General features: G+C 54.6%; 1 protein-coding gene across 1 annotated transcript; it reads left to right on the top strand.

Moving 5' to 3' along the window:
- The first annotated feature begins 9,411 nt into the window (after positions 1-9,411).
- Positions 9,412-12,339, top strand: LOC131096421 (serine/threonine-protein kinase pim-1-like). The gene is made up of 7 exons (XM_058044758.1): positions 9,412-9,594; positions 9,800-9,983; positions 10,068-10,447; positions 10,568-10,618; positions 10,816-11,182; positions 11,819-11,995; positions 12,233-12,339. The coding sequence occupies exons 1-7, from the start codon at positions 9,412-9,414 to the stop codon at positions 12,337-12,339; spliced, it is 1,449 nt and encodes a 482-aa protein (XP_057900741.1).
- Positions 12,340-13,240: the final 901 nt, after the last annotated feature.

Genomic DNA, 13,240 nt, shown 5'->3' on the forward strand with positions numbered 1-13,240 from the left:
GGTTAAGAGCCTTCTTCTGCTTGAATGCATTGCAGCTACCTCCTCAGCAGGCCCACTGTCTTTATTCTCAAGGCTAAGACATCCACTTGCACACATTAACCACTGCTGTGAGGGAAGGTATGACTAAGCACTGCCTGGTAAAGCTTAACAAATTCACAATTTGTTGCAGGTCAACACTTCCCCAACATATCTCGTTCCTTCTCTGGGAATCAAACACAAGCATTTTGTGATCACTGAGCCCAAGGCCGCCTCCAGCCCTCCTGTCACCCAGCAGCCCTTCTCTCCTCACAAACAGCAGGCCCAGCAGTGCCTTCCCTCACTGGCTCAGTCCCCAGCTGTGTCAGGAGTTCTCTGTCACACACTCCAGGACCATCCTGGACTGTTTGCTCTCCGCTGCACTCTGTTGCCAGCAGACATCCCCACCCTGCTCCATGCCCCTTGCAGAACCCTGCACCTGCTGTCCATGGGCACCTGGCAAGGGGAGGCACTCACGGCAGAGATGCACCAGCTGCCCTGGGCAGGAACCAAAACCCTCTGGCGGCACAGCTGCTGGCCTGGGTCTGGCACAGCTCTGCACGCCCCACTCCTCATGGGCTCTGGGCTGGAAATGCAATTGCACTTTCTGCCCCATGGAGAAACACCAGGGCTGCACAAACAACGGCCAGCAGGCCACATCCCAAAGGCACTGCAGCATGGAGCTGAGAAGGAAGAAGACCCTTCCCCAATTCCTAACCATACCAAAACCACCATCATTGGGACTTTTAATCTTCTGAATGTAGAGTTGATTCACAGGGTGACAAGGGAATCTTCCAATGGAGTTGAAGTTTGGTAGAGTTTTTATTCTGAGTCCTACTCAGACTGTTGATTTGAAAATTTATTTTAAAATAGTTTTTAAAAGGCTGTGCAGTCATATGGTTTTGTTCTAATACCAAAATGGCTAGATGAAATGTACTGGCATTTTAATTACATCCAAACTGATTAGTCTGTAAAAGCTTTCCTGCAGAATAGCCACTAAACAAGAAATGAAAATCTGTGGACTGTTGACTTTGCAAATTTCTACTAAACTTAGCAGACAATGAGGCATTTTTAGGTAGATCATAGAGCAAATTAATTCCTATGGATAACTTGATTTGGATAAACCTGTTGATTTCAAATTAAAACTGCCAGCACATACTAAGTGGAAATCTGAATACTCACTTCCATGAGCTGTGAATTATTAGATAGTCATTGTCTGCTATATTAACAAAAATTAACATTCTGGCTATATTTTTACTTACAGTCAGCTCTTCAACACTCTGTAACACCAGAATGAGAGTCTGTAGCAATGTGAATCATGGGTTGGTGGAGCATTGCAGAAGGCTCCTATGTCAGCACTAAATGTTCACATTTACCATGGCATCACTTCTTGCCTTTAATTCCAAGCTACAGCTCAGTTCCTGCAGTATAGATTCACACTTGCAGTCTGTATTTGCAGCTGGTTCTTGCTTTCCTGTCCAGAAAAAAAATAATGCTTGGATCTCAAATCAAAATAAAATGAGGAGAGAGTCAGGTTCTGGATAGGTATAGCAAAAACTAAGAGATTTATTTGCAAATATGTTGAAGAGTTGTTTGTACATGCTGCAAAACCAGCAGATTAAAGACTTGCACTCTAACTTGCAAGCTGAGGTTTGCCTGTTCTTTCTGGACTGATTTTTTGAGGCCAGACACTGAACCTAATCAGTAAGAAAATCCAAACCACAGGAGTAGTTTGGAGAATATTGTAAATTATTCTGTCATTATGCTTTTTGCCTAAAAGTTCTGGCCATCATCCAATTGGAGTAATTAGAGGAGATTGAAGCCATCATACTGTGCCTGTGCACACAATTCCTTCCCAGGAGTAATCCATGAAGCAATGCTGACAAATGCACACCAGCAGCTGTTGCCACACACCATGAAGCAGAGAATATGTATTTCTGCTACACTTGGACAGCTGAAGATGCCTCTGTTGAGCTATTTTTAGTGACTGCCCACCACAGATGAGACCTTGTGGTCAGTCTCCAACAAGTCAGGGCAGTTAATATTCTGCCTAAATGAAGTGAGTCTAGCAATACATAGACCATGGAGCCTGAGGAAAGCCAGCAGCTGTGGGAGATTTAATTTGTTTCCGTATCTTTCTTTTTACTCTTTAATTACAATCAATTATTTAAAGAATGGAAACTTCTGGCATGCCATTGGCTGGAAGGTTGGTCAGTCTTCCATTCATGACTTCTCTGAAAGCATCACCGCTGTGTTTTTATCAGTAGCTCTTCCATCATCATGGCTCACACAGCATTTCCTGCAGCTCTTGCTGGAGTCAGGGAAAGGCACCAGGAGAAGGGGGAAAAAGCTGTGTGCAGAGACTGTGTCAGCTAAAGAAACATTTGTTTACTCTGATTTGACTGAATGGCTGCAGGAACCTTGCTGGCACTGCTGGCGGGGTGGCCTTTGGCAGGGTTGGGCAGAGTTTGGGGCCCAGGATCCCTCCTCTCGGTGGGACACCAGGGTGAGCAGCCCCTGTCCCAGCCAGGAGCAGAGGCTCTGTGGCTCTGCCCTGGGCACAGGGACCTGCCACTGCCATGAGCTCCTGCCGCGGCTCCTCTGGGGCAGCTCCTGCTCTGCAGTGATGATGGGCGCAGCTGGGGATGGCTGCAATGGAGGGTGGCTTCCAGTGGGCTCTGCTGGTCTGCCACACTGGAGCCAGCAGAGCTTCTGGAAGGAGTCTCCTCTTGTGAGCTGCTGGAGCTGGAGCTGGCACTGGCCACAGAGCCGCTGTGTTCATCCCTGACAGGCCCAGAGCACAGCAGCCTCTGGGCCTCCTTGCTGCACGATGGCAGTGAGCAGGCCATGGACCAGAGGTTCAGTATGTGTGACTCAGTTTCCTGATAAACTGTGCTAAGAAAACCCTGCATCCGTCCTGCCAGATCTAAGACACTCCAAGAAATCTGTTGGCACTTTGGGAGCTCAGAATTGTTTGCATTTTGAACAATTTTCCTATGAGCGCTTTTGATGGTTTTTGTCATTTTGTGTTGATTCAGTTGATCCTTCAGGGAAGCTTTCCTAATAATATAAAACATGGTGAACTGTGGAGACCCTGGGGGGGGCATTCCCTTGTCTAGGGAGATACCAGAAGCTTCCCCCAAAAAGCTGTTAGACCCCATTGGCTCCTTCCCCTGTTCCTATGTCTGTTCCTGTGTTCCTGAGCCACACCTTCCCTATTCCCTGATTGGCCCCCTTATCTTTGTACTGCCCCGAGATCAGGGTCAGCCCCCGGGCCCCTGTGGAAACAAAGTGAGACCCTCTGTGTGTGGGTGCTGGGAGCTGAACATCTCCCTGCATGGCTGAATAAAACATCTGTGGAGATTATGCAAAGGTCCTTTTTGCTTCTTTACCCTGGACTATGCTAGCAGCAATTCAGACTGCTACAGAGGAGAAGCTGCAGTACTGGCACCAAGAGTTTGGCAACTTGACCCTAGGCACAGAGGGTGTGCAGGATGCTGCTCTATGAATTCCTTAACCAGCCATCTCTGGTGCTGGCATATTCCCTCCAGCTTCTGGTGCAGCCAGGGCCACCTTTGGTCCAGCAGATGACATTGTTATTTGAAAAATTCGGCCCACTCCTTGGGCAGGAGCCCATCCACAGGCTCTGGTCCTGCAGCCCCTGCTCAGCTGAGGACAGTGTTCCCTGTGGGGAAGATGGAGCAGCCATCACAGGGTCAGGGGGGCTGCTTTCAGCAAGGTGGCCAGGCTCTCTCCCTGCTGGACTCTAGCAATTGTTTGGGGGAGCTGGTGGAAAATTGTATGTAGTCCTGTTCATCCTACTCAGAAAACATGACAGCTTCTATCATTCTTCTGCAGAGTTGGCACGCTGGATTTCTCTTTGCCCACTGCAGGATGCAGCCCAGGCAGAACTGGTGGTGACAGGGCAGAGAAAAATTCACATCCTTCTTAGTGCCCTGGCAGATGGGGCAGCTCCATTCTGTCCCCATGGCCATGTCTGTGTGTCCCAGCAGCAGGGAAGAGCTGAGGACCATGAGCTGCTCTCATTGGCAATCCTGCTTGGCCAGAGCCCAAGCTCGAGGCAGAGTGGTCCAGGCTCTGTCAGTGCCCAAACATAAGCAGAAAGGGATGTTGTATCACAATCCATTCCTTGGTGAAGGAGGTCCATAGCAGCCTCAAGAGGCACCTCAGACACTCAACAGTCAAGGCAGTAACATGTGGACAGGACACAGATGGCAGTTCATGACTGGGAGAGCATTCGTAGGCATATCCAAGGACAAATTTCCCAGGAACTCTCCACAGCTCTGGGATCTGCCCATCAGCTCTGTCAGAAGCTTCAGCAGAACCACCAAATTCCTAAAAAGCAGCTCCCAGACACTTTTCCTACCATCCTGCCTGAGTAGCCTGGTTGCTTGCTGCAAAACACTCTTTTTATCCTCTTCCCCAATGCCCTGTGGACACTTGCGGCCAAAATAAAAAGCTCCTGGCCCTTTGTGTGATGTGATAATACAGTTTTTATATTTCCATGCTGGGATGAAAGAAAGCTGTGCTGTGGGTCAGGAGAGGCCAGGACCCACTTGTCCTTCCTGCAGGCTGAGGGGGTCCCAGCAGACATCCTGCTGCTTTTTTGGGGAATGTGTGAGGGGGAGTGGAGGGGGTGACAGAGAGCCCGAGATCCTAGAGTGGAAACTCAGCTCCAGAGTGGCAGTGCAGACTCTCCCTGATTAATGCCTGCTGGGGCTGGCAAAGAAGGAAAATGCCCCAATAACAGCCCGGTGGCACTGTGTCTCAGGGACAGGTACAGGGAGGTGACAGCAAACAGCAGCATGGCTCGGTCGCACAGCTCCTAGGAAGCAGTGACACAGGGGCCTCATGTGCCAGAGATTTCAGAAAGGCTGTCTTCTCAAATGGCCACTCTGAAACCCCTCTCTTTGCCTCTTGGGTTTGTGTGTGCTTTTGACAGCCACAGCATCCTGGGGCAACGCATTCCATGATTTCATTAAGCACTCCTTGAAAGCACCTCCCATTGTTCAACTGAGCTGCCAGCCTGGTCATTTCAGAGGGTGCTGCCTTGGTGGAGAGAAAAATCAATCTTCTGCCTTTCCGGGAGCTGAAGGAGAAGGGACTCTTCACCATCAAACACCTGGCTGGGTCCCATTCACAGGTCCTGCTTTGCAGACTTGGTGAGGTTTGCTTGGCAGTTACCAGCGAGGTGAGAACATTGTTCTGAATTGTCCCCCATACTTCATACACAGTGTGTAGAGTAGGTATGTGCTTGCTCATCTCCATGTGTGCTCAGGGTGTGCCTTCATTTCTGTTTTAGACCTGATATTTCTAATGTCTGTCAGCTCTCATTTTACATCTGAAGAAAACTGCACAAGATCATCAAGAATTCTGCTGTCAGGAACAAGACAAGAGCCTTGCGACACTCACCTGCAGCTGTCCTGGATTGCTGCAGCCCTTTGTGCAAAGCTGCTGCAGACAGAGTGTTTGGAGTTGGTTTGGGCCTTTATGAAAGATCTGTGGAGCAGCGTGCAGGGCTCTCCTGGCAGGAAACTGTTTGTCCAAGCCCAGGGACACGGTGCCGGCAGGAGCGGAGCGGCCCCGCTCCCAGCCCGAGAGTCTGTGAGCTGAGCCACGCCAGGGAGAAAAGGCAGCGAGGGGCTCCAGCCCAGCTGCTTCACTGCCCTGCCCGCCCCATGGAGCTCTGCCACGGGAGAAAGCCGACGCCGGACGAGCCCCCGAGCTTCCATCAGCTGCTGGAACTGCTCCGTGACAGCTCCTGTTCTTCCGAGAGAGACCCCGGCTCCTTCTTGTAACGCGTGTCATGGGGGGATTCTGTTTGTTAATAAACTGTTGGGGGTTTTCCACTTTCATCTCTTAGTAATAATTTCCTATTGCTGGTAAGGGGTTGTTGGAACCCTTTAGAGGAGACGACTTATTGCACGATATCCTGTTTGAAGTTGTCTGAAACTGTGTGAGACAGATGGCTTCACACAGGAGCATCCCCAAGGCTGCTGAGGGGAAGGCACAGAGGAAGACAAACCCAGTATTTCTGAGGGAAACTCCTTGACACCAAACCAACCTGAGCTGTCAAACAGCAGACCTGATGTTTCGAGACATGGGCCAAAGGGGAAACCTTTCAGTGTGTTTGGTCTAGGCTGGGTTATGCTCGAGGCAAAGGCGTGTCAGTGTGTTGGATAATACTCTTTTCTTGACCTAGAGATGGGGCAACTGAGAGGTGTTTTAAAAACTTTTATTCCATTTTTAGTCTCATGAGAAGGGTGAGACAATACAGATGTTATAATTCATGCCATCACAATCAGAGGCCAACTACTTCCTAATTATAATACATTATAAGCGTTTCTTGGTCTATCAGCCTTTTTGCCATGCCATGTTGTAGATGCCTTAAAGCCAATTATTAAAACTGCCCCTCATGGGTCCCACTACAATGCATCTTTCATAGCTCTGTTTTTCCAAAGTCTTATTTGCAAGGCCATCTTTAGAAACTTTTATCTAGCTCCATTTCTCTCTCAACAATATCTGTCCTATTCCATGGCATTTTTAAGTTAGCATTTCTTGTCTCAAGGTTTATATACAGATTCATACTCTGTGGGCATTCTACTAGGCCCTAAAAGATTTCTAGGTATCCATTTCCCACATCAGTGCACTTAGCTCCTTCTCTCCTCATTGTGCCTGGCAAGCACAGGAGCCCAGAGCTCCTGCAGAACCCATCACAGCACTCAGTGGGAGCAAACTTGTGTCCAGTCCTCACCTGGAGCTGTGGTGCCCAGCATTCCACCACATTGGAATGAGGAACTGTTCCTGCTCTTTCAGAAGGAGCTAAGGAGGTTTGGCCTTCAGATCAATTGTCTGCAGGCTCCTGCAGTGCCTGGTGCTGCTCCCTTGCCAGCGGCACCCCAGGCCAGGGGGGCACATCTGGGCTGCTGTGTCTGGCTCTGGGGCTCCCTGTTCTGGGCAGTGAGGAGGAGCTGCAGAGGCTCTGCAGGACTGACAGGAGGGGCTTTGGGGCTGGCAGGAGAAGCTGAGGGACCTGGGCTGCTGGAGCTTCTGAAGAGGAGGCCCAGGGCTCCTCCTGCAACTGCTCCAAGGGTGGTTTCAGAGAATCCCAGAATCAGCAAGGGTGGAACAGGCCATGGAGATCATCAAGTCCAACCTGTGCCCTGACACCACCTTGTCTCCCCTGAGCCTCCTCTCCTCCAGGATAAACAACCTCAGCAGCTCCCTCAGCCACTCCTCAAAGCCCTTGTGCTCCAGACCCCTCTCCAGCCTTGTTACCCTTCTCTGGACATGCTCCAGCCCTTCCATGTCCTTCCTAAATTGGGGGCACCAGAACTACAAACAGCAATCGAGGTGCTGCCCAAGCAGTGCTGAGTGCAGGGGAAGAATCCCTGCCCTGCTCCTGCTGGCCACACCATTCCTGAGCCAGGCCAGGAGCCACTGGCCTCCTTGGCCACCTGGGCACACTGCTGGCTCATGCCCAGCCTGCTGTCCATCAGTCCCTGCAGGTCCCTTTCTGCCTGGCTGCTCTCCAGCCCCTCTGGCACCTTGTTGAGGGAGGTGGGCAGGGAGGGAACAGGTCCAGATCCAGTCCTTCCTGAAATGTGGTGTTTGCTGGCACTGCCAGTTCCCAGATTTTGATATTTCCCTATTCTGGCACAGCCCAAGTGTAGCAACTTGCTGGCAAAGAAAGTCAAAACCAAGCAAAGACCTGGTACCTACAGCAACCCGATCTCATGTTTGGTGACACTGCCAGTACCCAGATCGGGAATGTTTCAGATGCCTGCACAGCCTAATTCCAGCAGTTTGCTGGCACAGGAAATTAGAATCTGGCAATTTCTCAGTGCCAGCAAAACCTGGCTGAAAAAAATGCAGCAATTTTCTGGAAAGAAAGCCAGAACCCAGCAGCTTCCCGGCACTGCCACCAGCACCGCCCAGGTCTGGTGTTTGCTGGGCAAGTGCCCAGATCTGGAAATTTCCCAGTGCTGGCACAGCCCAAGTCCAGCAATTTGCTGGCACAGAAAGCCAAAATCTGGCAATTTCCTGATGCCAATACAGGTGCCCAGACCTGGTGTTTGCTGCCACTGCCAGTGCCCAGATCTGGAAATTTCCCTATTCTGACACAGCCCAAGTGCAGCAATTTGCTGGCACAGAAATCCAAAACCTGTGGCAGCTTCCTGCTACTAGGTCTGGCACTGCCCCCACATCTTGTGTTTCATGTAACCAGAACCCAGATTTGGAAATTTCTCAGTGCCAGCAGAGCCCACATCTGGCAGATTTCTGTCGTTGGCAATGACACCACCCAGATCTGGTGTTGGCTGGCAGTGCCAGCGCCCAGATCTGAAAACTTCCTGGTGCTGGCACAGCCCAAGTCCGGGGATTTGCTGGCACAGAAAGCCAAAATTTGGAAATCTGCAGGTTCTGGCACCAGCATCATCCAGCTCTGGTGTTTGCTGGGACCGCCAGTGCCCAGATTTGGAAATTTCCCGATGCCTTCACAGCCCAGGTCTAGCAATTTGGTTTTAGGTAGCTTAGGAAGCGAAGTTCCTTGGACTGTGGCTTTCCTTTTTCTTGGAACTGTTTAAACCTGTTCTGGACTGAAAGCCCAGACAAACACCGGCAGCAGCTCACACCTGTGGTCCACCAAGCTCTGGGATGCTGCATTCCAGCGCCAGAGGGACTTAGAAGAGACCGAGTGAGCCAACTACAACCCACAAAAAGGACTTCCTGAATTTGCCATCTCTTCACCACTGTCAGAGGTTTGATTTAATATTATTCATTTTTCATGTTTGTGAATACTTTACTCGTTAAAAAAACTGGGTTTTTTTTCACTTTTCTCAAGGGAAGTCTTTTCCTGAACTAGTAGGGGGAGGGGCCATTTGAACTTGCTTTCTAGACGGACCCCTTCTGGAGATTTCCTCCCAAAATTTGCCCTAAGCCAGCACAAACAGTCACAATGAAAATTTCACCAGTGGCATAATTTCCCGGAGGCAAATCTTGTGACAGAAGCTTGACCTTGTTCTCCATGAGAGATTCTTGGGAAGAGCAGACAGGAGAAGATTCCTGGAAAACTGAAACAGCTTTCCAGAAGTGAAATGAAAATAAAAGAAACAATCCAAGATCTTTTCCTCTATTTATTTCTATGTTCCCCTTTTCTATGTTGCATCCCAGTAATTCCAGATGCACAGCACCTCTAAGATCGGTGACTTAGTGATTTTTAGGCACTAAAATACCATGAGCCACACAGAATTTTCCTTCCCCTGTTTTTACAGGAAAGCAACACTGGAGATGTAAGTGCAGTGCAGTGCTGGGCTCAGGTAGGAATCCTACCCCAAGGGAAGGTGCCCCGACAGTGTTTGCCCCTCAGCAAGGACAATGCACAGCAGCGAGCCAGGGGATCGCTGTGCCAGTGTGCAGGAATCAGGGCTCTGCATCCGGGCTCAGCGCTGCAAAGTTCCCGTGTTTGGGCAGACGGAGGGGCTGTCCCCGGGGCGCGCGGGGCTCGAACGTGGGGCTCGTGGGGCGAGCGGGGAACGGACACGGGGACGAACGGCCCCGGTGCCTCAGTTGCAGCGGCGGCAGCGGCGGCAGCAGCAGCGGCGGCAGCAGCAGCGGCGGCAGAAAAGAGATATTTTGAATACTCTCTTTCTTTCTCTTCTCTCTTTTCTTTCTCTTTCTCTCCCTTTCCCACTGTCGGGCACCCTTCTCCCGCGGTCCCTTGCCCGGCGTCCCTCTCCTCTCCCCGCCTCCCTCTCCCCTGCCGGGCCGGGCCATGCCCCCGGCCCGCCCCCGGCCCCGGGCGGGGCTGCCCCGTGCCCGGCCCCGGCCGTCCCGCCGCGGTCTCGCCTCCGCCCGGCTCTGGCCGTGCTGGCGGTGGCGCTGCCGGGCGGGCATCAGTGCCTGGGGCGGGGGCGGCATCGCCGCCCTTCGGCTCCGCCTGGCCCGAGCCTGGCTCCCGACCCGACGCAGGCTCCAGTCCCGTCTCCGGCCCCGGCCCCGGTCCCGTCTCCGGCCCCGGCCCCGGCCCCGGCCCCGGCCCCGGCCTCGGCCCCGGTCCCGGTCCCGGCCGCGGCTCCTCCCGGGGCCCGTGGAGGACACAGGCGGCGCGGCCGCTCCCGCCGCCTCCGCTGCGGCTTCCCCGGCCCGAGCTCCGCCGCTTGGCAGCGCGGCCGCCGGCCCCGAGCCTCCCGTGCCGCGTTCCCGGGAGCGAACGCCTGGGCATGGCCGGCCCGGGGCGGGTGAGGGGCGCTCGGGGGTCGTTGCTGGCCCCGGGCCGAGCGCTGACCGCCGCGTCCCGCCCGCAGGGACGGCGCAGGAGGCCCTGCTGGAGCGGTACCGGCTGGGATCGCTGCTGGGGCGCGGCGGCTTCGGCAGAGTCTTCGCGGCCACGAGGATCTCGGACGGCGCCCCGGTGAGCGGCGGGGCCGGCGGCGGGCGCAGGAGGAGGGGATGGAGGAGGAGGGCGGAGGGCGGAGGATGGGGCTCGCAGTGCGGGCGGCGAGCTCACCCCGCTGCTGCCCTTGGCTTGCAGGTGGCCATCAAAAGGGTGCCACGGAACCGCGTCCGGCACTGGGGCGAGCTGGTGAGTGAGCGGGGCCAGCAGCCGGGGCTGCCGGCCGGGGATGAGCCGGGGCCCGGCACGGTGGGAGCCGTCAGGACGCCCCGAGGGAGAGCGAGCGTGGGGCCAGCGCAGGGTGCAGAGGATCCCGGGCTGGCTGAGGGCTTCCCCAGGCCTGGCACGGCATCGGCCCCACTGACAGCATCGTGCTCCTCCCGCAGCCCGACGGCACCAGCGCACCCCTGGAGGTCGTGCTGCTGGCCAAGGTGTCCACTGGCTTCCCCGGTGTGGTCCAGCTGCTGGAGTGGCTCGAGCTCCCCAACTGCATCGTGATGGTGCTGGAGCGGCCAGAGCAGTGTCAGGACCTGCAGCACTTCATTGGGGCACGGCAGTTCCTGCCCGAGGAAGAGGCGCGGGAGCTGTTCCGCCAGGTGCTGGAGGCCGTGTGGCACTGCACCAGCTGCGGGGTCCTGCACCGGGACATCAAACCAGAGAACATCCTGGTTGACCTGGACACCGGGCAGGCCAAACTCATCGACTTTGGCTGTGGCGCCTACCTGCAGGACACAGTCTACACTCACTTTGCAGGTGAGCCTACCCAGGGCTGTGCTCCTGCTGCTGACATCTCATGGCCCAACATCTCCCAGTCCAAGCTGGCTGTGGCAGCGGGGATTCTCCCTTTTGCTGCCAGTCAGGGCACTGAGTCTTCAGCTGAGTTGCTTTAGAGCGGGGCTGGGTGGGCAGCGATCTTCCAGCCCTGCTGGCAGCTTTTGCCAGCCACTCTGCCCAGGACTGGGGCTGTGCTGGGGCAGCCAGCCCGACCAAAACCCCCGTGGGTGGGGTAGCAGAGAGGGAGGGTGGAACCTGTGCCCCAGCCACTTTGTTGTGCAGATGAGAGGAAGGGCTTGGGATGCTCCACTCACCCTGTTTCCCTTGGCTTCATAATATTTTTGGGGAAATGCAGGCAGGGAGGATATGGGCATGTTTTTTCCCCAGCATGGATTTTTCCTTTGCATGTCATGGTCGGGCCTAGCCAGGGCTGCCCTCTTCCAGCACCAGAGGCTTCTTTTCCAACCCTAACTTTGTGCACAAGTCCCAGGTGCTGGCGAGAGGGCAGTGGTCACCCTGTGTGCCCCTGATGCAGCCCCCGCAGGCGCAGGGATGCTGGGGCCAGGCTCTGGGAGCAGCAGCATCCCCCTGATGAACTCCATCTGTATTCCATAGGAACACTGTCCTACAGCCCCCCGGAATGGAACGACTTTGGCTGGTACCATGGCGAGGCAGCAACGGTCTGGTCCCTGGGCATCCTGCTGCACCAGATGGTCTGCGGGGAGCACCCTTTCAAGAGGGGCCGGAACCTCAGCTGGGGCCAGCTCCCACTGCCACAACGGCTCTCTCAAGGTGGATCCTCTTCTCTGGGCACGGGGGGAATCCCAGTGCTGGGAGCCAGTGGGCATCCCGCTCTGGCAGCTGCTGAGGAGGTGGCACATGTCCTGCTCTCCTCCAAAACAGGGAATTGATGGGAAAGTTTAGGCCCAGCTCTGAGCACATCCAGCACGGCCTGGGCATGGGAATAGTGGGCTAAATCAGACAGGAGCCTTCTCTGGCTGACCGTCACTTTCTGCTTTCTCTCCCCAGAGTGCAAAGACCTGATCAGGTGGTATTTATCTGTGAACTCCTTGGACAGACCCGCACTGGAAGACCTGTTCTGTGATCCTTGGATGCAGGATATTCCTCTGCCATAGAAGAAGGGAGAGAGCCACAGGCACACTTTGATCCAGAGCCCTGGTAAGTTCCTGCTCCACATATGCCTTGGCAATGAGAAGCAAAGGAACCCAGCCCTTTTTGTGCTGCCAGTGTCACTGCACCGGGGTCATGGGATGGGAACACACAGCCCTTGTGCTGGAGCTGAGCTGCTCTGCCCAGCACTGGTGGCCGCCATCCAAGCTGGTTTTGCTTGTCCCGGTTCCCTGACAGCTGGGGCCCTGGGCAGAGCCCTGAGAGCCTGGTCTGCACCCAGGGAAGGAGAAGGAGCCCCTGGAGAAGCTGTTCCGGGTGGGGATGCTGCTGCTGCTGCTGCTGCTGCTGCTGCTGCTGGAGACAGCGAGGGTGACATCAGGGATGACAAGCTCTTCCTCAGCCTGGCCAGGGGAGGCTGAAGGTGATGCACTTTGATTCTGGCACCTTCTTCAAAGCCAAACTCCACAGGGAATTTGCAGATGAGTCCCCACCCAGGGAAATTCTGCCAGATTTGGGCATTGCCCAGCCTGGCTGGGAGCCAAAGGCTCCCCCTTTTCTGGGGCAGATGCAACTCATTCTTCAGTGGCTGCCAAGCTGCTTTTGGCAGGGCTGGGAGGATGGGCTGGGGTGGGTACGAAATGGGAGTGGGCTCCTGGCTCTGCCAACAGCCCCCAGCACCCACCGTGCCCCGGGCTGGGGCTGGGGCTGGGGCAGCCAGCCTGACACAAACAAAGCCCCATGGTGGGAGCAGAGGTGGGGCTCCAGAACCTGTGCACAGCTGCTTTGCTTTGCAGGCAAGGAAGGGCTTGGGCTGCTCCACTGCCCTTGTTTGCTTTGGGGTCACTGTGATTTTGGGGGGCAGTGCAGGGGGAAGAGAGAAAGCGTGGGTTTCTCACAGCCATGGCT

Source organism: Melospiza georgiana, unplaced genomic scaffold (assembly GCF_028018845.1).
Source record: "Melospiza georgiana isolate bMelGeo1 unplaced genomic scaffold, bMelGeo1.pri scaffold_29, whole genome shotgun sequence".
NCBI classification, from domain to species: domain Eukaryota; kingdom Metazoa; phylum Chordata; class Aves; order Passeriformes; family Passerellidae; genus Melospiza; species Melospiza georgiana.